At 31.9% G+C, this 24,912-nt stretch overlaps 1 protein-coding gene across 5 annotated transcripts in view; it reads right to left on the bottom strand.

Annotated features, from left to right (window-relative positions):
* The window catches only part of LOC127709817 (deleted in malignant brain tumors 1 protein-like), a 127,522-nt gene that overhangs the window by 63,821 nt on the left and 38,789 nt on the right, over positions 1–24,912 (bottom strand). For 3 of the 5 annotated variants that reach the window (XM_052215472.1, XM_052215471.1, XM_052215473.1), the window contains exons 3-16: positions 24,066–24,206; positions 23,292–23,479; positions 20,968–21,165; positions 19,511–19,666; positions 18,783–19,010; positions 17,993–18,111; positions 7,032–7,167; positions 6,541–6,601; positions 5,946–6,028; positions 4,655–4,743; positions 3,337–3,493; positions 2,940–3,050; positions 2,152–2,314; positions 1,426–1,604 (exon numbers count right to left, since the gene is read on the bottom strand). In XM_052215472.1, coding sequence (XP_052071432.1) covers positions 1,426–1,604; positions 2,152–2,314; positions 2,940–3,050; positions 3,337–3,493; positions 4,655–4,743; positions 5,946–6,028; positions 6,541–6,601; positions 7,032–7,167; positions 17,993–18,111; positions 18,783–19,010; positions 19,511–19,666; positions 20,968–21,165; positions 23,292–23,479; positions 24,066–24,206 — 2,009 coding nt within the window. Of the gene's footprint in view, positions 1–1,425; positions 1,605–2,151; positions 2,315–2,939; positions 3,051–3,336; positions 3,494–4,654; positions 4,744–5,945; positions 6,029–6,540; positions 6,602–7,031; positions 7,168–17,992; positions 18,112–18,782; positions 19,011–19,510; positions 19,667–20,967; positions 21,166–21,939; positions 21,961–22,467; positions 22,494–23,291; positions 23,480–24,065; positions 24,207–24,912 lie in introns of those variants that run through there. The other 2 variants (XM_052215475.1, XM_052215476.1) reach the window with 2 other exon arrangements.

The raw sequence follows: 24,912 nt of genomic DNA, 5'->3' as shown, positions 1-24,912 counted from the left end.
AGTAAAATTTCAGAGAGATCCATACAATTGAACACAAGTTATTGTCTGGAAACTAGAAAAATGTGTTTTTTGGCCCCTTTTTGGTCCCAAATTCCTAAACTTTTAGGGCAATTATCCCCAAACTCAAACCCAGCTTTCCCTTTGTGATATGGAACCTTGTAGTACAATTTCAGAAAGATCCATACACTTACACACAAGTTATTGTCCTGAAACTAGAAAATGCTTGTTTTTTACCCCTTTTTGGCCCCTAATTCCTAAAATATTGAGGCAATTACCCCCATCATCAATCCCAGCCTTCCCTTTGTGGTATGGTACCTTGCAGTACAATTTCAGAGAGATCCATACACTTGAACACAAGTTATTGTCTGGAAACTAGAAAAAAGTGTTTTTTGGCCCCTTTTTGGCCCCCAATTCCTAAACGTTTCGGGCAATTACCCCCAAACTCAATTCCAGCTTTCCCTTTGTGATATGGAACCTTGTAGTACAATTTCAAAAATATCCATACACTTATACACAAGTTATTGTCAGGAAACTAGAAAAATGCTTGTTTTTTGTCCCTTTTTTGGCCCCTAAATCCTAAAATTTTGAGGCAATTACCCCCAAAATCAATTCCAGCCTTCCCTTTGTGATATGGAACCTTGTGGTACAATGTCAGAGAGATCCATACACTTACACACAAGTTATTGTCTGGAAGTTACAAAAATGCTTATTTTTGGCCCATTTTTGGCCCATTTTTGGCCCCTTTTTGGCCCCTAATTCCTTAACTGTTGGTACCATAACCCACAAAATCAATCCAAACCTTCCTTTTGTGGTATTTAAACTTATGGTAAAATTTCATAGAGATCCATTCACTTAAACTAAAGTTATAGTGCAAAAACTAATGTGTCTTCGGACGACGATGACTACAACGACAACAACGACAATGACAACGCCAACGTCATACCAATATACGACCGCAAATTTTGTGGTCGTATAAAAATCAATTATGTCAAAATGTTTTTATCTTTTAAACTCCTTTACAATACTAACACTTATTGTCACAGAAAAGTTAACAACACCTGTCATGACCTTGTAAGACAGTCACTGTCAACTCTGCAGTTAACTGACATGTTTCTGAACTTTTGTTAATTCAGTGCCTTACAGTCATAAGTTTCATTACTAGAACACAATGTAGATTTATGACTATAGCTGTATTGCAACCATGACAACTTGTACTGTTAACATGCATCACATGACATTAAGGATGTCTGATTATCATGACAACTGGTATTGTTACCATGGTTACTTACCTTTTGTTTGTTGACACTGAACTCCTGCTACTTTATAGTCTTTACAATCATGATCTTTCCATGGATTAGCGTCACATGACAATAAAGATGTCTGATGTTTATCATGACAACTAGTACTGTTACCATGGCTACTTACCTTTTGATTGTTGACACTGAACTCCTGCTACTTCATAGTCTTTACAATCATGATCTTTCCATGGATTAGCATCACATGACATTAATGATGTCTCATTACCAAAACAGTTGACTTCATCCAATAAAAATTTGCCATTTCCACTTCCAAATTTGCTTCTTTTAAATGCTGATAATGCATGGCTGAAATCACACATATATTGTTTGTATTTATCTATAATTCTACAAAAGTTCTAAATATAATTTGAAACATCATTACCAAAGAGCAAACGTTACTAGATATGATGTATGGTTAAAATACTTTTTACTGTAAATTTGCATGTACCATGCAATGTACACCTGATTAATTCATTTTCACTGTGTATGATATCTAATAAATCAAATCTCTGCATTTTTTAAAAACAAGTACCCCCCGGTACCCTTCTTGCTTGTGTTGCAATGGAACTTGTGTGTTCCTCAAAATGTTTGAAGAAAATATGTCATGTGATAGCTTTATCATGAATAGTCAGGAAAAATTAACACAACTCACAACTGTGGACCACAATCGTAAACTTACACATATCCCAGCATTCTACACACATTTTACAATGGCATCCTTTATGTCCCATTGATCATCACAAATCACACCCCATTCTATAGACTTACACATATCCCAGCATTCTACACACAACAATGGCATCCTTTATGTCCCATTGATCATCACAAATCACACCCCTATCTATAGACTTACACATATCCCAGCATTCTACACACAACAATGGCATCCTTTATGTCCCATTGATCGTCACAAATCACACCCCATTCTCCACGATAATTAACTTCAACTCTGCCTGAGTGTTTATCTTCTCCACCAACCAGTCTCACATCTATAGTGTCTTTTTCAGGGGACTGATCTACAGATACAATTCAAAGATAACAATACATGATAAATAAGGAGTTTTGCTTATTGTTAAAGGCCATATGGGGACTATAAGATGTCTAATATTTGTAATATATTTTGAGGGAGTAAATCGAAATTTTAACAGCCAGCCATTGCTCTGCATATTGTAGAAGGTGTTTCCTCTAATTCAAAAATATATTTACCAGGTACAATTTAGCAAATATGAATAAACATAATGCTCTTCCATACTTGCAGATATTAATCTCAGATTTTACAGCCCGTCACCTCTGAATTACCGTAGTAAAATCAATGATTGACATCTTCAAGTATAAAATTACAATACAAATAATTTCCGTAATCTATAATTTTGTAACTCTTGAACAAATAGTCAGAAGCAACTTTTGAAGAAGCCCATAAAATTCTTAAATTTTTTTTCTGTTACTGTCATTCTTTTCATAAAAGAATGAATTTGTTATTTTTATAAATATAGAATTTACTGTACTCGAAAATATGATTGAATGTATTTCATAATAGTGCTTAAATCTTATTTATTTTAGAGTTATTTTAGTAAGGAAGATTGTTAAAAAAATAGGACTGATATCTTATGAATCCAAATCTGTAATAATGAGATACATTACCACACCCATCTTCATCAGATAAATCCAGGCACTCGTCTTTACCATTACATAGAGCATCAGACGTCACACAGCGACCATTGTTACATTTATATCCTCCAACACAATCAACATCTATCAAGAAAAATAACAGCTTAAGAACATAATTAAACCATGCAGAATTACGAATATGATAAGATTGTCCAGTAAATGACCATTTGATGCTAGAAGCTATTTTCTATTTCAATATTTTTTTAATGTAAAAGTTAAGAGCAACTTATACAATGACAATTTTTTACTAAAACAAATTCAGATGGAAAGAATGATGCAAAATGTAAATGATACAAATAAATTTTTGAAATACTAACACTAAAGACCAAGTCCAAGAACAGAACTTCAGTTATTTTTATAAAATGGATACCTATTTGAGAATTCAACTCATAGAAATCATGGTTATAGGAGAATGTTGGCCTGGCTGTATTGCTGTTCTTATCTGAGAGGAAACATTCTCTCTGTATGCCTATATAGGATATAGATCTACATACAAAACTGGTGCTTTCTAAACACAGTCTGGCACACTGAAACATAATATATACATACATTATTGTATGTTCTTTTTCCAAGTTGATAAAATAAAACATTGAGACAATTCAAAATAACATCAAGAAAAACAAATTGTTCGTAATAATAGTATATTGAATAATAAGATTTGTGTAATGAAATTTGTAGGATTATATCTCTCTTTCACTTTCAGATCTATAGATTCAAACCCAGTTTATATTATAAGGTCACAAATAATGTTTATTTTATCACTGAATTTTATTTAAAAATTTGTAAGGGGTTCCGAGGAACCGTGTTTCTCACCTATGATTGCTGCTGTCAGTGTAAAAGTGTAATGTTAATTTAAAAAGTGAGTCTATTTATCAGTTAAATATAGAGTTTAAAAAAAAAAATTCAAACTTTTTCTTTAGATGCTATTTCTTGGTCTTGAAGATTAGCTTCTGTCGAAGTTTCATAACAATCCATGAAAGTTTACAAACTTATCATGTCAAAAAAATTGAATGCCAGATTTCTGTAAATGTTAACTATAAAAAACTAAATCCATCTATCAGAAAAATACTGAAAATGAAAATGTATTTGCTTCAGACATTATCTCTTAATCATAAAAAAGCTTCTGCCAAAGTTTCATAAAATTCTATGAAGGTTTGAAAAAGTATTCGATGTGTAACAAACTTTAACCCCAGACTGTATCTACTTATTAACTGAAAAAAAAAAAAAAAAAAATTTTGCTCTAGATACTGTATTTTGGTCATTAACAAGCTTCTGTCCAAATTTCATAACATTCCATGAAGGTTTAACAAAGTTATTGATGACTGAAAATTTTTAACCTCAGACTGAATCTGAATGTTAACTGCAAAAAAAACTAAGTCCATTTATCAGTAAAATATGGAAAAATTCAAATAAATATTTTCAAAATTTTGCTTTGAATACTGTATTTTGGTAATAAAACACAAGCTTCTGTCCAAATTTCATAAAATTCCATGAAGGTTTCACAAAGTTATTGATGTCTTAAAATACCAACCACAGACTGAACCTAAATGTTGACACCACCGCCATCGCCGACACCGACGACAGAATCTAGGATCACAATGTCTCCGTTTCACAACATAAATGTTGCAGGCTTGACAAAAAAATGTATGTTTGTTTTATATATCTATCTAAGTTGTAACAATACTTACATATTCTAATGCAATCTTGACATATCTCTCTTTCACATCAGTCTTAAGAACTCTATATTTTGTCTTCTTAAACAGTGGAAGTTTGTAATCTATAGGATAAAAAGCAATCTAAATTCAGGGGAATGTCTTCATATAAATATTATAATCAAGATACATGACTAAAATTTTTCACAAGTTAAGCTATTCTTCAAATTCATTTAAGGGCATACGGTACAGTTACAGGGGAGGTAATGACGTTGCTAACATAAAATGTTATTTTTCGCAACGTCAAATTGTGACATATCGAGAAAAGATGTATTTTTCAACTGATTTTTATCATTCAGACTAATTTAACTTGAAAACGAGTTCATGGACCCCTTTTTTTCAAAATGACATTAGGTTTGATTATGTATGAAGGTTATTTGTACCAATTTTTATGAAAAAGACACCGATGACATTTTTTAAAATCAGATGAATATACAGCAAAAACTGCTGTTTTTTTCTAAAATCATGAAACTTTGATAAAAATTAATTATTTCCAAAGAATTTTTATACAAATTAAGAGCATACGTATGTAAAGAAGATTTTCCAAATGTTTTTACAAAAATCCGCTTGTGTTTATCTTTTGAAACCAAAAAGTTAGGTATGTCTATCCAAAGGATTAAAATGTCCAAAAAAACGAAACTTTGAGTAAATGTCTGAAATTTCAACCCCATTTATCTCTAAAGTAGCACAAGAAGGTACATTTTTTATTACATATTTGAATTGACTAGGTGAAAAATAGATTGTATGTAAATTTTCATAAAAAAATCACTGTGGGATCAAAACTGTATGGTATGCCCTTAATGAAAATAACACTTTATGAATTAATTTTCTAGATTCACCTTCAGCAGGAAATGCTCACAACAAAATATGTGAATTACAAATTTAAAAACAAAGGATGTTTAAATACTTGTAAACGTGAGGACCTATATGACTAAAAGGAACCTAAAAGAATAGCCAAATTCGTTTTATTCCAACTTGTTTGAGGAAGTTGGAACCTTAGTTTCTTTATAATTTCGCAATTTATCAACAAAGAATTCACAAAAAGAATGTTGTAAATCATGTCAGTGATGAAGCATTGATTCCTACCTATAATTGATTGTACCCATTATAAAATGCATACATAAAAAGACTTTATAAGTCATGAATTATAACTGGTAACTCAGTACTGCCGTTTTATTCCAGGCATGTTTATGAAAAGACATTTATATTTTTCATGGATGACTTATGAAAATTTCAAAATATGTGTAAGAAGGGGAGATAACTTTACCACAATTTAGCTCATCCTCTTCTTCATCACAATCATTTTCATTGTCACATTGAAAACTTTCTGGAATACATTCTTTGGTGTACCTGATTTATAAAATAAGGAATTGAGTTGTTGCAAATTATTTATGTTTTCCTTCAAATAATTTGAAAAAAAAAACATGATAAAAAATTCTTATTTAATTAAAGAAATCTCATTCTGAAAGATATATGTAAAATGGTGTTAAGCAATTTGAAACATTGAAAACATAAATATTTCAAAACAATCTATCATATCTTCTGCAGAAAAACTTGTACTATTATGGGTATATCATAAGCCTATAAATGTATTATATCTTAAGAGCATCCAGTCCAATCTAGCAATTTCTGACAATTGTAATATTAGATTTTTTCAAGTTACAAATCACCAGAAATGTCCTCAGCTATTTGCCAAAGAAAACCAGACAGGGCCAGCTAAGTTTTTATACAAGATGTTGATGCCCTATTTTTATTACCTTTTTACAGCTGAGATAATGGTATATCTAAAAACTATTTTTAGAAATTTGATTTCCAACTGTAATACTGACAACATAAAGTAAAAAATGTCAGTAAATACTTACAAACTATTTTTAAGATGGTTGTAACAATAAAATTCCTCATCTGGGCAGTCCTTTGGTGCTACTGTAAATAAAATAATCGATTAGTCTCCTTGTCTCTTTATGATCAATTATATATTTAGGTTGGCATTTTACATGTTTCTAACCATGTGTTGTTGGTTGCTGTCTCTATGGTGTATACCACACACATATTTTATTCACACTTGATATACTTCTGATTATAAATACATTTGTGATTATTTCAGTGTCTAAAATTCCCACAACAAACCTGTTATAGAAATACAGATAAATTTAGTTTGTTAGTTTTCATACATTCTCTTCAGTGTTCATTGTCAGATTCATTGCTGAATAAAACTGGACTACCAGAATTTAACCTTTTACTAATAGTTCTCTCATATAACAGTAAATTGGGTTCACCACTCAAACCACTAGCTGTTAAACTACTGAGAGGCTGGTGTGCTCCTTTTGGTTGATTACAAATAAGTAATCCATACCTGTTGTTGTAGTAACAGGTGCTTCATCACATTGTGCAATATTACAGAATCCAAAGTCATTTGTACCAACTTTAACCCAACACCAAGGTTGTTTGTCACTGTCTGGATTACGACAGAACTTGTGGTCTCCCAAACCCTTCAAAAAGAAATATTCTTAGATTAACACTTGTGGTTAATCAAATTAACATGAATAATATCAAAGAGAACTTGCTTTAAAGTAAAATATCAGTGTCTTGTGAGTCTCTATAGGTAACAAGGTTTGTAGTTCTTATTGTGCAAGTTGATAACCTTTCATTGAAAAATTATTGCACAGGTTATCAACTATCATTTCTAATAAAAATTTAGCTTGTGCATAAGGAAGAAATTTGTACAACAAATTTTCAATCAAGAATAAAATATAAACTCTAGATTAATGTTAACTTATATTTCCAATATTACATTTTTTTTTTCATAGGAAGACTGTGTTCCCAGTCAATTCAAACTTTATGATAGGAACTTGTGTTGATGTTTGTAACAGTGAATGAGAATTTTCTCTTTTTAATCTATTTTGCAATCCCATTTTCACCATGATGCACTTGTGAAGAAAAAGTAATTGACAGATCCAGTACAGTACAGCAAGTGACACTTTGTATGGGAAGGGACAATATTTCATTGACATGCATCAAGTCAGCCCATTAGAATAAATCAAACACATGGAAGTGACAGGAAAACATTCAAGCCATGGAGCCTGTATAGTTCAGTGGTTGTCGTTGGTTCATGTCTGTCATATTTGTGTTTAAGTATTTAATTATATATAAGGCCATTAGTTTTCTCATTTGCATTGTTTCACATTTTTCATGTCAAGGCCTTTTAAAGCTGACTTTATGATATGTTTTTTCATTGTTGAAGGTGATACTGTGACATATAATTGCTTACATGTACCACTTCTCCTTATTTTTATATAAAAGAAAAAAGAATATCCAGAATTATTCAAAAATTTATTCATTACTAATAAAATACAAACATAAACAATAGCACTATTAGTTATGATAAACAGCACTATTAGAGATGACACACAGCACTAAAAGCATTGACAAAAAGCACCGTTCCAATGTTCATTCATTTACAATTCAACTCTTTGTGTTTGACTAAATATCTGTTCCATGAGTCTTTGTCCAGTTTTATGATGACTGTATCTCTTGGCAGATGGTACAATCTTTGAGATGGTCCCTGATTTAACTGAATGGTTGACAAAGTCCCAGCATGCTCTTTCAAGGTCATCCAGACCAAACTGTGATGCCCCACATAAAAGTCCAGCTACACATGAACTGTTGATGTCCACAGAACCACTGTGTATGAACTGTATGATCTTTCTGAAGTCCTCTGGTTCATACTTCTTCACAACAATGGTAACTTTGTCGGATTTTACTGATGTTTTCTTTTTCTTGTCATTTTTTAAATTTCGCCTTTTGCTTGTGTGTGCATCTTATCTTATACTATAAAAGCTACATATAAAAGAACTGATGCTAAATGTTTGGGTTGTTGAGACGAACAAATGGTACATTTAGTCTGTAGCAATCTGATTATATATTATAGGAATTATTGCCCCTTAAATGTTGAAGTTTACGGTAAATCAATTATAACTTCATTCTGGTACATGATAAAGTCATAGTGTCTTTGGCTAAGGTCTAGGTGACACATGACCCTGAAAAATATCAACCGGAAAAAACCTTGTGCAAACCGCAAGTAGCTATTTTTGCACAAATTCAAGGAAAAAATACTTGTAAACTATATATTTCTAAAATCAGCATACAATAACCTTTTAAATAACACCAGAAGTTGCCTTAGTTAAACCGGATGTAGCTTATTATCTCCTTTATTTGAAGGAAAAGTATATAGAAACTATATATTTTCGGAATCAGTGGAAAATAAGCTATCTTATGAAACCGGAAATGACATTTTCTTCACCAGAAGTAGCAAATTATCTCCAATATTTAAGACAAAAGTATATAAAACCATATATTTTTAGAATCAGTACAAAGAAAGCTATCATAAGAGTCTGGAAATGACATTTTCTTACCTGGAAGTAGCAAATTATCTCCCATATTTAAGTCAAAAGTATAAAGAAACCATATATTTTTTTAATCAGTATGAAGTAACCTATGATTAGACGCCAATAGTAACTTTGAGAAAACCAAAAGTAGCTTCTCATCAGTTATCTAGAAATGTAATGTGGAAAGACCTTCAAGTTGTTCTCTGAACAATTGGTTTTTAATTACTTTATAGTTCTGTACAGGGTTTAAAAAATATAATTCTGTACACTGTTTCAAAAATATAATTATTCACACATCAATAAATAAAACTCAATATATTAATCATCAATACACAATTATAAAACAACAACTGCAAGCAATTAGCAGGTACAAGCCACGGCTATTTAAACAAATCTGGACAAGTACAATTAACAGCCATGTTCTTTTTGTTTTTAACTTCTCTTTTGTTGTCCTACCTGACACTTAAATAGAAATTCCTTTAAATCCTTATAGGAATAAATGATGTAATATTGTCTGAACTATTAAAATAAATATTTTAAATTTTATTTTAAACTTGTGGTGGAGTAATTCACAAAGGATATACACATGTATCTGCTACATGTAAATTAATTACTCTCTCCACCATAAATGTATTCCATTTTTTGTATACTGTAAGATTATTGATTATCCTATTATGTATGCCAATATATTATTGTCTTGCAAGACAATAATTCAACCTCATTTGGGTGTTGATGCATGGAATCTTTACTTTGACCCTTAGTTTGAGATGGGCTGTGCATGTGCTTAGCATGTTCAGTTATTAAAAGGAAAAGAATGTCAAAATTACAAATCAAACCAGGGAGCCACCAGGATGAACCATTTTGATGACTGATTTGATGCACAAAAAAAAATTATTCTTTATGCAGATAAAATGATCATTTACATTTTTTTTTTAATCTATAACATGAAATTAAGCAGACCTAGAAAAATCGTCATTATACTATTGTAAGTGCTTTTATATTTATGTTGATATCAGGTCACATGACCATCCTCAGTCTTTGAATGTCATCTCAACAGTTAGTTGTATGACATCTGGTCCTAAAATATACACAAAATACTGATTTTTTTTTAAGATTTCATGTATTGTTTATTGTTCCAATGGAACTTTTGTCATTCTGGTAAATTTTAGATTTGTTATAACCATACTTTTTCTTTCAGTTTAATTTTTGAGGTTGGCATGTATGCACTTTATTCAAATTTCAGAAGTCCAGCAAGCGCAGCTGTGTTTCTGACAGCCTCTAAATGTTCAATGTGGCATATTAAACAAGTCTATGCTGGTGAACATATTATGTTAGGTTGCTGACCTGCTGACTTAATATCTTCATATCTATGTATATCAAATTGTGTTTCTTTATTCATAAGAACATTAAAAATCAAGATAAAAATGTTCATAATTTATTGATCTTACCTATAAGATTCCAATATCTCATATAGAATTTGAAGGAGGTGAAAATTTTCATAACAAGTAGATATATTTTTTTAGACTTCATATTGTAAAAGTACAGATAAAAAAATGTCCAAATTAGGATTATTTGTTTCTGGGAGACATATTTTTACATCGTTTTTCTGTTGATGACATTGTCATTTCTACTATGAATATTTCAATAGAGATTAAACTGTATGCTTTGAGAAGAGAGCTGTTATTGAAACAATTTTTTAAAAAGTAAAGTTGAAAAATACTATAACCATTTGTTAAAATTTGTAAGTAGCAATCTATACGGTGTCAAGATGTAGAATTTAAAAGTCAACTTTGAATTGAACTTTAACCCAAGTATCTGAATCATGAAAAATAGGTTAAACTTACTCACTTCAGCCTATATTTTAACTTTCTAAGGTGCATCCATATTGAGGCATATGATTACATCTTAAAGTACCAAAAATAGTAACTATGGTAATCGAGTTAAGTTATATTATCCAAGTCCTTATTAGTTACATCTTTCTGAAAAATTCTATCTCAATTTACCAAGATTTAGGAAAGTATTGAACTCTTTGTTTACTGTATAACCATTAAATACACTTAAAACATTCTAGGGGATTTATAATAGGCCACACTGGCTCTGCTTCTTGAAACCCTATTTAATGGGCAAGCTTGCTAACACCATTTATCACAAATAAAAACAGGTTTTTTTTCTGAATACATATTTATTTATTTATCAATTCAATGACATAACAATAAAGCACTAATGGTTATAATAATTTAAACACTCTAGAGTCATTTACAATTCAACACTTTGCTGTGTTTGACTAAATATCTTCTCCATAAGTAACTGTCCAGTTTTGTGATGGCTGTATCTCTTGGCAGCTGGTATGATCTTTGAAATGGTCCCTGATTTAACAGAATGGTTGACAAAGTCCCAGCATGCTCTTTCAAGGTCATCCAGACCAAACTGTGATGCCCCACATAAAAGTCCAGCTACACATGAACTGTTGATGTCCACAGAACCACTGTGTATGAACTGTATGATCTTTCTGAAGTCCTCTGTTTCATACTTCTTCACAACAATGGTCACTTTGTCTGATTTCACTGTGGTTTTCTTTTTCTTGTCTTTTTTATCAGCTTTTCTCTGAAATTCAGCTTCCTTCTGTTTCTTTAAGATGAGATTGTACAGCACTCTGCTTCTTGTTCCCAAGATGGCCTTGACACCATGAACTTTGACCTTTTCTGAACCAACTTCAAATGTGACATCACAAAGTTCTGGTATAGATGAGATGACTTTCAATTGTTCTGTCAGAGCTTGTGTATTTCTGTAGCTCATCTTTTCTTTAATCTTGACTGGGTCCCTGTTGTAGGTAATAGGTATCAGTCTGTTATTCTGTGGGTTATGAGTTGATGTGGATGACTCTGAGTCTGATGGTGTGGATTCATATCCAGAGGAATAGTCATCCTGTTCTACTTGTTCAAAATCAACTAAAGCCAAAGTGGATTCACATCTATCCATAATAAAATAATTGTTGATGAATAATAATATGTTGTAAAGATATGATTTGATTTTTTAATGATGAAGTTTGGAACATTGTGATTTATATATAAAAGATATGAAATTATTTACTCCTAATCTGACAGAGAGCTGAACTTGGCAGAGTTGGTTGATAGAGAGATTTGTGTCTATCCTTGGGACATATTGAGTGATTGGCTCACCAATGGCTTGGGTGTTGATTATAATTGTGCTGAAATTTGATTAGTTAATTGATCACTTTCAATAATAGTTTCAGTTCTTTTTAAATTTATGGTGACTGCATAATTAATTACACATTTGATTAAAAATGTAAATATGATTAAATCAAAAGAAATATTATTAACTGTGTAATCAATTTAACGAAATTTACAGAATAAACAAAAGAAATTTTACCTTTATTATTATCTTATTTGTGAAAACACATGGAAGAAATTCCTTACAATATTAAACAAGGATTTTTTACGAAATATATGTATTTGAAAGCATTTAAAAAATATTAGATATTTTATTCAAATCAAGTATATTTTCAACAAAGGGATTGGATAAAGGCTTAGTCTATAAAAATCATCTCCTTTTTATATATACAAGATGAATAGAATAGAAATTGGTTTTTTCTATAATAAACTAATTTATACATCTTTTTGAGTCAAAAAGAGTCAGGGGAGACAATCCTTCATCATCTGTATGATCAATATGATTTGTTTGTTTTAGTTACGATTAGATTTTTAAAGTATGAAAAGAGGAAGGGGTGGATCATTAAAGTCAGAAAATATTATGATGATTGTACACATCAAACTTTATTGTGTTTGACTGCAGATATTGGTATAGTAAAACAAATATAAGGAGATGTTGTATGGCTGCCAATCAGATAACTCTCCAACAGATACCAAATAACGTGGATGAAAACAACTATAGTTCCACGTACGGTCTTCAAAAATGAGCAAAACCCATACTATGAAATCAGCTTTAATAGGCCCAATCATGATTGTGTCACCAAAATGTTAAACAAATCAAAAGAGAGAACCAACAGCCTAATTAGTGACAAAACCATCAATGAAAAACAAATATTATATACAGTAACTAACAACAACCACTGAATTATAGGCTCCTGACATAAAGAATGTGGCAGGGTTAATATGTTTATGAGCACCCAACCCTCCCCTAACTTGGGACACAACATATGAACAAACTAAAAAAAACAGTTGGAAATAAAAGAAGACAAAAAAATATAGAAATAAGTAATAATTTATAGAAATTTATGCTATGGATATATAATTACATTACATGTATTTTTCATTATAATGCGTTATTTTGATTGGCTAACAGCAATCTCGCGTCATTCTGAAATTAACCTTCATTTCAAAATGAAATGCATTCATGATGACACAAACTTCCACAATAAAGTGCACACTGGTAAATAAAAGAAAAACTTGATAGAAATCTTGTTTTCATTATCCTTGCAAAAAAATGTAATTATAATTATTGAATGCTTCTTTTAGTAATTTTATAGGGTTGACAGTGCGCACATTTTTAGAATGAAGCACGAAAATGTACTTTGGTCAACGCTTTTACACCCCAATAAATTTACAAAAAGAAGCATTCAATTCTTAAGTAAAGAATATTGTTGGAATACTCCTATGAAAAGGAGAATTTTAGTATTTGAACCAGAATTATCTCCCTTTGTACCTTGAACTCATAATGTGATGATCGATTGATATTTGTTGTATGCTACATCAGCCCAAAATGCTATACATTGTTGCAATTGAAATTTGACCCTGTCCAGATTGCATCACTGTTTAATATACAATCCATGACTTGTCCAGGAAATGTGACATTTTCTTAGCTAACTTAGCTAGCTTCCTATAGCAGCAATGCACATATTGACCCTGCATTCAAAATCACATGATGTTTTTTACCTCCTTGTTCAACCTTGTGGTCATCATCTTCATAGCTGGACTGTGCAGGTTTTTGTCTCACCTCAACAAGTCAAAACAGTGAGACTTAGGTGTGCTCTTTCTGATGGTGGTTGCGGCTTTAACAATGTTTAAGTTTGTGATTAGGTCAGTTTAAAGGGAACCACTAGTGGTAGGTCTATGATATTAGGTATGCAGTTGTATAAGCATTGGCACATCTCCTTTCCATGGATTTTATTTGGCCCTGCCCTCTCAGTCATGGTCTATTGTCTTTAAAACTTTTGCATAGTTTACATGTTAGTAATTACGTTAGTTTGAGATGAACCACTAAAGGTAAGTCAATGATATTTGGTTAAAGTCGAACATTTTAATCCCACCTTATTTTAGGCCTGTACCCAGTCAAGCTATATGGACCGTATGTTGTCAGTTGTTCTTTGTCTTTGTTTTCATTTATGTTTTTCGGGAGAAATCAGGTTCTGGTGGTTGATGTGATCTGTTGTAATTAATGAGCTGAGGGTTTTTTTGGCAGTCACTCTTATCCCCTTTCATGAACTATACTTAAATTCTTATTTTAAGATATGTGTAGGTGTAGCAAGTACCAAATCTCTTGATTTGTTTACTATATATACATGAAACAGAGGATTTTGTTGAATCCTTATGTATAGATGTACAATTTGGTATCATATTCTGGTTATTAGAGATATTTTGAAGTGCCTGGCAGTCACTTTTTAGGATGCTAGTTCTGCTTCGTAGTCAGTTCCAGTTGTATTTGTTTAATCTATTTTGAAATGGTGTTTTCAAATATATTTTTTTTTAGATAAAACAATAAGAAACAGAAGGTAAATGATCCTGATGATTAACTTCCTTGTCTGACCTACTAGGCAGAATTCTCTTTTGTTATGTAAAGTGAAATAAATGTTTGTAACTTTTGGACATAAATATATCATTGATTTTTTATTGCCGAGCAGTTACATGAGTGTGATTTCATAGTCAACACTGGCTCTGCTTCTTGAAAATTATTTCAGTTCACAAGCTTCCACCATTTGTCACAAATAAAAAAAGTTTTTTTTCTATATATTTTTTTTATTTACTTATAAATCAATAACTTAAACATAGCACTAATGGTAATAACAAATTAAGCACTGAACAGTTTTTTACAATTCAACACTTTGCTGTGTTTGACTAAATATCTTCTCCATAAGTAACTGTCCAGTTTTATAATGGCTGTATCTCTTGGCAGCTTGTATGATCTTTGAGACGGTCCCTGATTTAACTGAACGGTTGACAAAGTCCCAGCATGCTCTTTCAAGGTCATCCAGACCAAACTGTGATGCCCCACATAAAAGTCCAGCTACACATGAACTGTTGATGTCCACAGAACCACTGTGTATGAACTGTATGATCTTTCTGAAGTCCTCTGGTTCATACTTCTTCACAACAATGGCAACTTTGTCTGATTTCACTGTGGTTTTCTTTTTCTTGTCTTTTTTGTCAGCTTTTCTCTGAAATTCAGCTTCCTTCTGTTTCTTTAAGATTAGATTGTACAGCACTCTGCTTCTTGTTCCCAAGATGGCCTTGACACCATGAACTTTGACCTTTTCTGAACCAACTTCAAATGTGACATCACAAAGTTCTGGTATGGATGAGATGACTTTCAATTGTTCTGTCAGAGCTTGAGTATTTCTGTAGCTCATCTTTTGTTTGATCTTGACCGGGTCCCTGTTGTAGCTGATAGGTATCAGTCTGTTATTCTGTGGGTTATGAGTTGATGTGGATGACTCTGAGTCTGAAGGTGTGGATTCATATCCAGAGGAATAGTCATCCTGTTCTACTTGTTCAAAGTCCACTAAAGCCAGAGTGGATTCACATCTATTCATTTTGTAGTTGTTTATGTGTATAAAGACAAAGATATCTGAAATGATTTGAACTTTCCCATTACTGTATTTATATTTATATATATGACATTTTATGAAATGAAATGCTCCTTTTTGACAAGTAGCATAAAATGGTATAAAAATTGAGACATGGAGACATTTCTGTCAATTTCAGTTCCATAGAGTTGTTGGCTTGTCTACAGCTTGGGGTCATCAATGTATTCTATTTATCCAATTAACAAATTGATTAGTTAGTAAAACTAATTGTGGAAAACAATCACAAGTCAATAATCAGAGTCATAATTAATATCACTGATTTATTTCTCATAGCATAGGGTATAAAAAGAATTTTGTTTTTAAATCTAAAATTACTGGTTCATTTAAATTGAATCATTATGATTTTTTGGGGTTTTTTTTATACAATGTTTTTAATAATCGAAACCAATGAGCATAATGAAATTATCAAGATAAGTAAGTATGAAATAGTCTATAATAGAGGGTAAAATATATTGTTGGAATTCAATTTCTTATAAAAACCTTAAATGTTTAGTAAAAATATTTTTTTTATTTCATAGGTGTCAGCATTTTCTCTTCTTATGTAATAATCTTTTAAATGTATAAAAATAAGAAAATGATATAAATATTAATGAGACACCTATCCACTAGAGAACAAGGGATGGAAAGCACTTAGTCTATTATTTTTTTTTCTCACAAAGACAAAAAATGTTGAGTTTACAATTGGAAAACACATCTTTGTTAACAAAATAATCCAAACTAGACAAAGTGATGCCCCCGCCTCCACTCTGAAGTAACTGTATTATAACAATGTCAATGTAGGACTTTCTTTGAGATATTATTGTGTCTGGGAGACACAAATGATGCCCCTGCAGATGCAAAGCGTTATTTTAAAATATACAAAGTTGAGCATGGGAGCACATAGGTCTATGGTTCACTGTAGGAGTTATCCGGAAACGCTATGCACCTCTTATACAAGTAAATACTCCAAAAAAGTTCAACTATCTCCCAAAAGAGCAAATATTAATAAAAATCAAAACCCTGACCACATGCACACCTTCAATATATGTACAAACAGCCAGCAAAGTGAAAACTTCCTAGCATTCAAACTGTAGGAGGAGTTATCTGGAATAACTATATACCGATAATGGGACGCACAGACAGAAGGACAAACAGACAGACAGGAGTAAAACAATATGCCCCCCAACTTTTAGTTGCGGGGGCATAAAAATAATTAACCCTTTGTTAAATGAATTCACCAGTCCATTAATTACCTTCCAAATCAAACCAATTTCATCTCTTACAAATTCCAACATCTTATGAAAATGCAACCTCGGTCATAATTTAAAGATTCATTGTTTAAATTTCAACCATTTCCTGTCTGTCAATTTGTTGACAGGAGGAAAGGTTAGCAAAGCTAATCTTAATCATTGGAAATAAAAACTTTTGATTATATATCAAGTGACAAAAATGCAATGCTCCTATTGAAATTATAAAAGTTTGTAAAATTTAAAAGAAGAGCAAAATATTATCAGAATTAAAAGCTGTTAGCTTTCTTCTGTCAATCCTAAAGTTGTGTTAAAATTACATAAGAATTGGCAAATTTGAATGTATTGACCAACAGATGGACAGATGCACCAAAGAACGGATGGACAGACAAACATTGGTATACCATTATACACAAGACCAATCATCAGTATATGTAACCACAAACAAATTGTTTTCAAAGGTTTAATCCTTGACTTGTTGTATTACAACATTTGTAGTTTCTTTTCAATTATGCATGTATTTGACAAGATGTGTAAATCATTCTTTTAAATCTAGAAGGCATGGAAAAGGGAATTGTTCATACTAACTTTCAGGGTTGACAAAAAAAAGCCATGGCAGAAACAGGAGGTTTGTAAGGTTTATAAGAAATATTTTTGAAATCAAATATGTACCATCAATAAAAACTTACTTTGAAAATGAAACCTGCAATTTCATAAATGTTCAAATAGAATGAAACATGCAATTCAATTTGTGTTTTTTTTTAGTGAACATTAATTTTTTTATAATGAGCATAAAATATTTGCTGTTCTTATCCTCATCACAACCAACAAGTGAGACTCAACAGTATCTAAAAAGTCCTACCTTTCCTGGATGGGTCCATGGATTGGCATAATCAGATAAGGTCCATCTAGTACATGGAGTACCATCTTTGGTGACTGCAGTAGTACCTCTATAGGACTCACCATTATCTGTGTAACATTCTAAAAAACAAATTAAACATATATATCTTTTAACAGTTTTTTATTTATTACTTTTGGCATTTTTGTGTCTATCAGATGTCTATACAACTAGATACAAGTATAAAAGGTACATGTATTATAAAACATAGGAGTAAAAATAAACAAAATTCTGAAGCTCACAGCATGATTTTCAAGACACACAATTGCAAAAGTTCACTTATACTCCATCTCCTATTGAACTGGATGTATTTTGGTTGCTATGGTGATGCATAATACTCATCGTCTTCTACAGCTCTTGCAGACAAGAACATATAAAGTAAGAAAGTTTTAGCTACAATGACAATTTCCAGTTACTTTCCTTAGCCTGCTCTGACAACCTGGATATAATCAGGTTACCATGGTGATGTATATATATTAACCCTCTTCTCCTACTGCAATTCATTTATACTGTAAATTCAGAAATTATTGCGCTGTTTTCATTATTGCGAAAAATGCAACAGGGTTATAATCGCAATAATTTAAACACCCATTTTGAAATTTTTTTATATGAATTAAACAGGATTTTTCTCAATATTGCAAAAATTAAAATCGCATTTTAGTCTAAAAAGACAAAATCGCAATAATAAATGCACGCAATAATTTCTGAATTTACAGTACTCAAGTTACCATGGTGATGTACATAGTATACTAACCCTCTTCTCCTGCTCTAATAGACTGACTATACTCGTGTTTGCGTGGCGTCTCACACAAAAAGTAAGATTTCTCTTTCTTGTCTGGTTTACAGGGAGCACTATCAAAGAAGTAGAAACCCACAGGCGAAGGTCCATATCCTGGCTGGTGATACTTGTTACTGAGAGTCATACACTGGTATTTCCCTTTACTTCTAGAGGGCTCTGCACCAAACTGAGTTGGCTCCCAACCTTAAAAAGAATAATAAATTAAAATAAAGTATAAAATTTGTTCCATCCACTTATATGTGTTTATAAAAATACTGAAACATGAAAAAAAGTTTAAAATTGTTTGAGAGCAAATAATTCCATTTAAAGAATGTCATTACTGAAGAAATACTAACTTATAAGAATTCAAAACTGATTACCAGTGGACGTAACCTTTATACTTTTTACTGCATTATATCAATTTATGGGTACATCATTTTCATTAAAAAGAAAATCTTATGATAGAATATATAGGGAAAAACTAATTTGTCATTAAAAATTACTAGGGGCTTTTAGTAATTTATACACAGCTACTGATGACATCATCAGAACCATTTTCAATTATTGAGCAAATTCTAATGGACATAAAATTGACTTGCTGTCATTTGAATACAATTTTCATTGGGAATAGGGGAGTCACCAACCACCCTGTACTTTACATGAAACAGTTGTGTTTTTTTTAAAAGGTACTAAAATACACAAACCAGGGAACCATTTTTTGTAGTTCATCTTCACTAATTTTTTCTCCATTTTTCCTTTCCATTTATTATTTCCATCCTGTTTCCTAGTAAATTTCTGCCATTTCCATACAGAACCTTTCTTCTTGCTCAATTTAGAACTCAGAATAATTCTGTCAATATCTGAAAAATGAAATGTTCATCTATTCAAAGTCTCCACAAAAAATCTGTATCAACCATGTAGATTTTTGTGGAGGCAACTTTAAATGAATGCAATATAAATTTGTAAACTTCAAAGTATCATTTTTACAAAAGAGTCATGAGGACGCATATCTATTTCTGGAGGTTGTATGTTGACCTCTTTAAGTCTCTTTTGGGTAACTTAGGTTGTTGGGTTGATGTCTCTTTGACTCTTTAATTATGAGCACACGATCTATTTTACTTAAGTATTTACATAAAAATGAGAATGGAAATGGGGAATGTGTCAGAGACAACAACCCGACCAAAGAGCATAAAACAGCCCAAGGCCACCAATTGGTCTTCAACACAGCGAGAAAATCCTGTACCCGGAGGCAGGCTTCAGCTGGCCTCTAAACAAAAATGTGTACTAGTTCAGTGAAAATGGACGTCATACTAAACTCTGAAACACATAAATGTTTGAATTAAAAAGTCCATCAGTTTTAAAATACAGACTTCCACATTAACCATACAAATAAAATATTTAAGGTATCTATGAAATTTGATAGTTCCTTTAGTAGTTTGGTTTTTGAAAATTTCAAGTTAATTGAGGAGTTATTGGCTAAATTATCCAGCTTCATGTCAGGCCATCCCACTTGAACCCCAAAATTTAAATTCAAAACTCTTTGAAAAAATAACAATATCTAAATATGAGCTGACAAAATAATTACTTGCCTAGTTAAATTTTTGATTTTTTAAATGAGTTCTGAAACTACCTAAGGTTTTCACCTATACAAAATTCTGTTATCATTTCTGATATTAAAAGCTTAACTTGTAGACTCATCATTTCTACCTACTGATGATGAGGAACAGTTTGAAATGAGGACATATATTTGGTTAAACAAATCTATATAACAATTATTGTTGACTTAGGAGACCTTATCTTGATAACTCAACTTCACCTTTGGAGCATAAAAATATGTTTGAGGTCAAATAAAATATGTCACACAGACATTTTTTTCTCAACAAAAAATCCATATTGCTGACCAGAAAAGTACTATAGGCAGTTAGTGAGGAACAGACCTAATTATTAAAATGTAATGAGATGATGAGTAAAAGTCAATATGAAATTTGTCAAATCAACATATACTTGATACAACCTAACTACATACCAAATATTTTACACCAGACAGTTAGTGAGGAACATGACCTAATCCGGAAAATCAAACCTGACGTTGACTTTAGTTGTGATTGAAACAAAACAATTTAACACAATTCTACAGGATTATAACTATGAAGTCAATAACCTTCTTTGTGTCTGGACAATATGTTAGATACGAAATAATGTTCAGCTTCAGACTCTATCAGAGCTAGATGTGACTCGCCATTCTGACCAGCACATTCCTTCAGAATTTTCTTTACGTTATCTCCATTATGGATTGGTTTGATCATATAACAAGAATTCTCTCCAGCTATCCATTTTCCTGAACTTGATTCACCACAATCTATAATGGACAAAATAAATCATGTTGTGAAAGAAGTCTTCTGATAACAAGTAAAGGTACTCAGTTATGACACTAAATTAGAGACACATATCTTATTGTTTTTATAGGTTGAAGTTTTTTTTTCCTTGGCAAAATCATCACTCTAATGTCTTGTGCTGGTCCCTATCCATCTGCAGAGTAACTTAGAAGACTATATTACTTGCTATCCAAAATTTATTTCACCATATATATGAATATAATATTAGCTTCAACCAACTATTAATGAATCCAGAAAAATTCTTCCTAGATATCACTGCTTGATTGTATTTTTCACTGATTTCAGAACAAACACAAAAGACTTAGAGACTTACAATAAGAACTGAGGGCAGGGGACTCTTAACAGCTTGTTTGTTTTTATAAATTTTGATGCTGTTTTTATTGTGTTTGTTTGATATGTATGTATATATGTTTATTGTGTTAATACATGTTGGTCACAAACTGTAAAGTTTATATGACAAAAAAATATTTGATTTGATTTGATTTGAATAATATCCATATATAAGGATCATATATAGTGAACAGCTATGAGCACTGTGATATTTTACTTTTATTTTATTTATGTTCATTGTGACAAATAACTTGAAGATATGAGAAAGTGAACTGCCATTGTTTGAACAAGTGAGAGGTGATCTTTCCATATCACTAAGACACTGTATAACTACTTATCTACCTACCTTACCTGATGTATCCTGCATGACACAGGTAATTCACCTGTTGATTCCTGGACTAACTTACCTGTTGTATCCTGCATGACACAGGTAATACACCTGTTGATTCCTGGACTAACTTACCTGATGTATCCTGCATGACACAGGTAACTTACCTATCCTATCTAGCATATCACAGGTAATTCACCTATTGTATCCTGCTTCAACTTACCTGTTGTATCAGGTGGTAACTTACCTGTTGTATCCAGCATGGCAGAGGTAACTTACTTATATATCTTGCATGACACAGGTAACTTACTTATATATCTTGCATGACACAGGTAACTTACTTATATATATTGCATGACACAGGTAACTTACTTATATATCTTGCATGACACAGGTAACTTACTTGTATTTTCTGCATAACACAAAAACACAGGTAGCTGACTTATAAGTTCTGCATGATGCAGTTAACATACCTGTTATATCCTGCATGACACAGGTAGCTTACTTATATTTTCTGCATGCCATAGGTAACTTACTAGTATCTACCTGTATGACACACAGACACAGGTAGCTTAACTATGTATTCTGAATGACAAAGGTAACTTACCTGTTGTATCCTGCATGACACAGGTAACCTACTTGTATTTTCTGCATGACATAAAAACACAGGTAGCTGACTTATAAATTCTGCATGACACACGTAACTTCCCTGTTGTATCATGTGGTAACTTACCTGTTGTATCTTGCATGGCAGAGGTAACTTACTTATATATTCTGCATGACACAGGTGACTTACTTATTTACTCTTCATGACACAAAGACACAGGTAGCTGACTTATGAATTCTGCATGACACAGGTAATTTACCTGTTGTATACTGCTGTAACTTAGCTGTTGTATTCTGCATGACACAGGTAGCTTACTTACGTATTATGCATGCCACAGGTAGCTTACTTATATATTCTGCAAGACACTGGTAGTTTTTAAATATATTATGCATGACACAGGAAGCTTACTGGTATATTATGCATGACACATGTAGCTTACTTATATATTAGGCATGACACAGGTAGCTTAATTTTATATTATGCATGAGAAAGGTAGCTTACTGATATAGTATGCATGAGACACATGTAGATAACTTATATTTCATGCATGGCACATCCTCCGCATGTAGCTTATTGATATATTATGCATGACCCAGATAGCTTACTTATATATTATGCATGACACAGGTAACTTACTTTGATATTCTGTGTGACACAGGTAACTTACCTATTGTATCCTGCATGACACATGTATAATACCTGTTGTATCTGGCATGACATGAGTAACAGACACCTGAGATTTAATCAACTGTACTGTGACTGTATAGACAAGTGAGCAGTGATTTTTAATTACCAAGACACTGTATTGTTTACAATAGATTTACCTGTTGTATCCTGCATGACACAGGTAACTGATACAGCTTCTGAGATCTGACATTCTGTACTGGTACTGTATGGACAATTAAGCAGGGATCTCTCATTACCAAGGCACTGTACATTGTTCAGCACAAATGATGAGCTGTCCCATTGATCCTGGTCTGCAGTCTTTCTGTACAAGGGTCTCAATGCTCCTCTGAGAAGAAACACTATCATGAAACTATGCAACTTTTATACCACAAAAAAAAACAGACTATAAGTAGAATGCTTTATATGATTATCATTACTCAAATCAATAGCATTTGTCTTTAGAAATGCCAAGTGCAAGCTGAACTTTAAATGACTGGGCATTCATGAAGTTCCAAACAACAATCATACTATTGACGGAGGGAATGTTATATAAGCTCAAGCATGACTAATCTTGCTTGGTGAAACAAACATCAAAACAGGCTGAGAAATAATGAAGAGAGAAGGATAACAAGAGTTACCAAAACTATTAGACAGCACAACAGAACTGTTTTCAAATGTTTTACTGCTGCCAATAGATTATATCAATTGTCATGAAAATAAATAAATATGACATTCTCTGAAGAAATCTCCTACACTTGTAAGTTGTCATGGTTAAATGTTAATTTGGTGTTCTCTGCAAATATGACAATGCTTGAAACACCCAGAATGTGATTTTGTCAGTTATTTGACAACATCAGTGGTCACCATGGGAACACAACTTTCCTCCACAAATAATAGGAATAAGATCAACAAATTTGATGAGAAATACTTACAAAGTAAATCCTAATTGTCTGCAGGCTACATCAGCATCTTGATCATCCCAATCATCATCACAAACAAGTCCCCATTTTCCACCTCTATATATTTCCAATAATCCTTCATTGTAGCCTCTAAGGTTCTTGTTGAAACCTAATCTGTTAATTTAATGACAGAATTTTAACTCTTCAAGAATATTTAAAATAAAATAACCATAAGAATAATTGTTGTATTTTACAATCTGTGAATTCACTATCATTCGTGGAATACTAATGCTCCTGGCTTCATAGAACAAGGTAAACCACATACAACATGTACAAGAAATTGAGGAAATACATATTTCCCATAGAAAAGAAGGCAAAACTTTGTTAAAATGACAATTTATCTATCCACTAAAAAAGACTATTGAGTTGAAAGCAGAACTTGTAAAAATTTGTTAGGGTTCCGCGGAACCCAGTGTCTCGCCTGTTTTTGCTGTTGTCTTTGTTTTCAGTGTGATAGGGGAACACACATAATAGATTTACAGTTAATGAGATAAAATGTTTGAAATGTATGAAAAAAGTTATGCATGTAAAAAATGAATACAGTATGCAATCAAATCTATAGATTTATAAAAGAGTTGAAACATAAATTTATTGAATGAACAAATGATAAAGAAGATAATTTTTAAATTGCTTGATGATTTATCCCTTAATTCAGACGACAACAGAATATAGGATCGCTATGTCACGCATTTGCGAAAAAAGTCGCAGGCTCGACAAAAATGACAAAAACATATATCCGTGAAAATACAATTATTTTTCAATCATTAAAAATAGATGAAACAACAGTAAAGAATTAGTAGAAATGTCCTTTTTAGTTTGT

This window comes from Mytilus californianus, unplaced genomic scaffold (assembly GCF_021869535.1).
Source record: "Mytilus californianus isolate M0D057914Y unplaced genomic scaffold, xbMytCali1.0.p SCAF_7, whole genome shotgun sequence".
Classification (NCBI taxonomy): Eukaryota; Metazoa; Mollusca; class Bivalvia; order Mytilida; family Mytilidae; genus Mytilus; species Mytilus californianus.
This window is presented reverse-complemented; position numbering and strand designations above follow the sequence as displayed.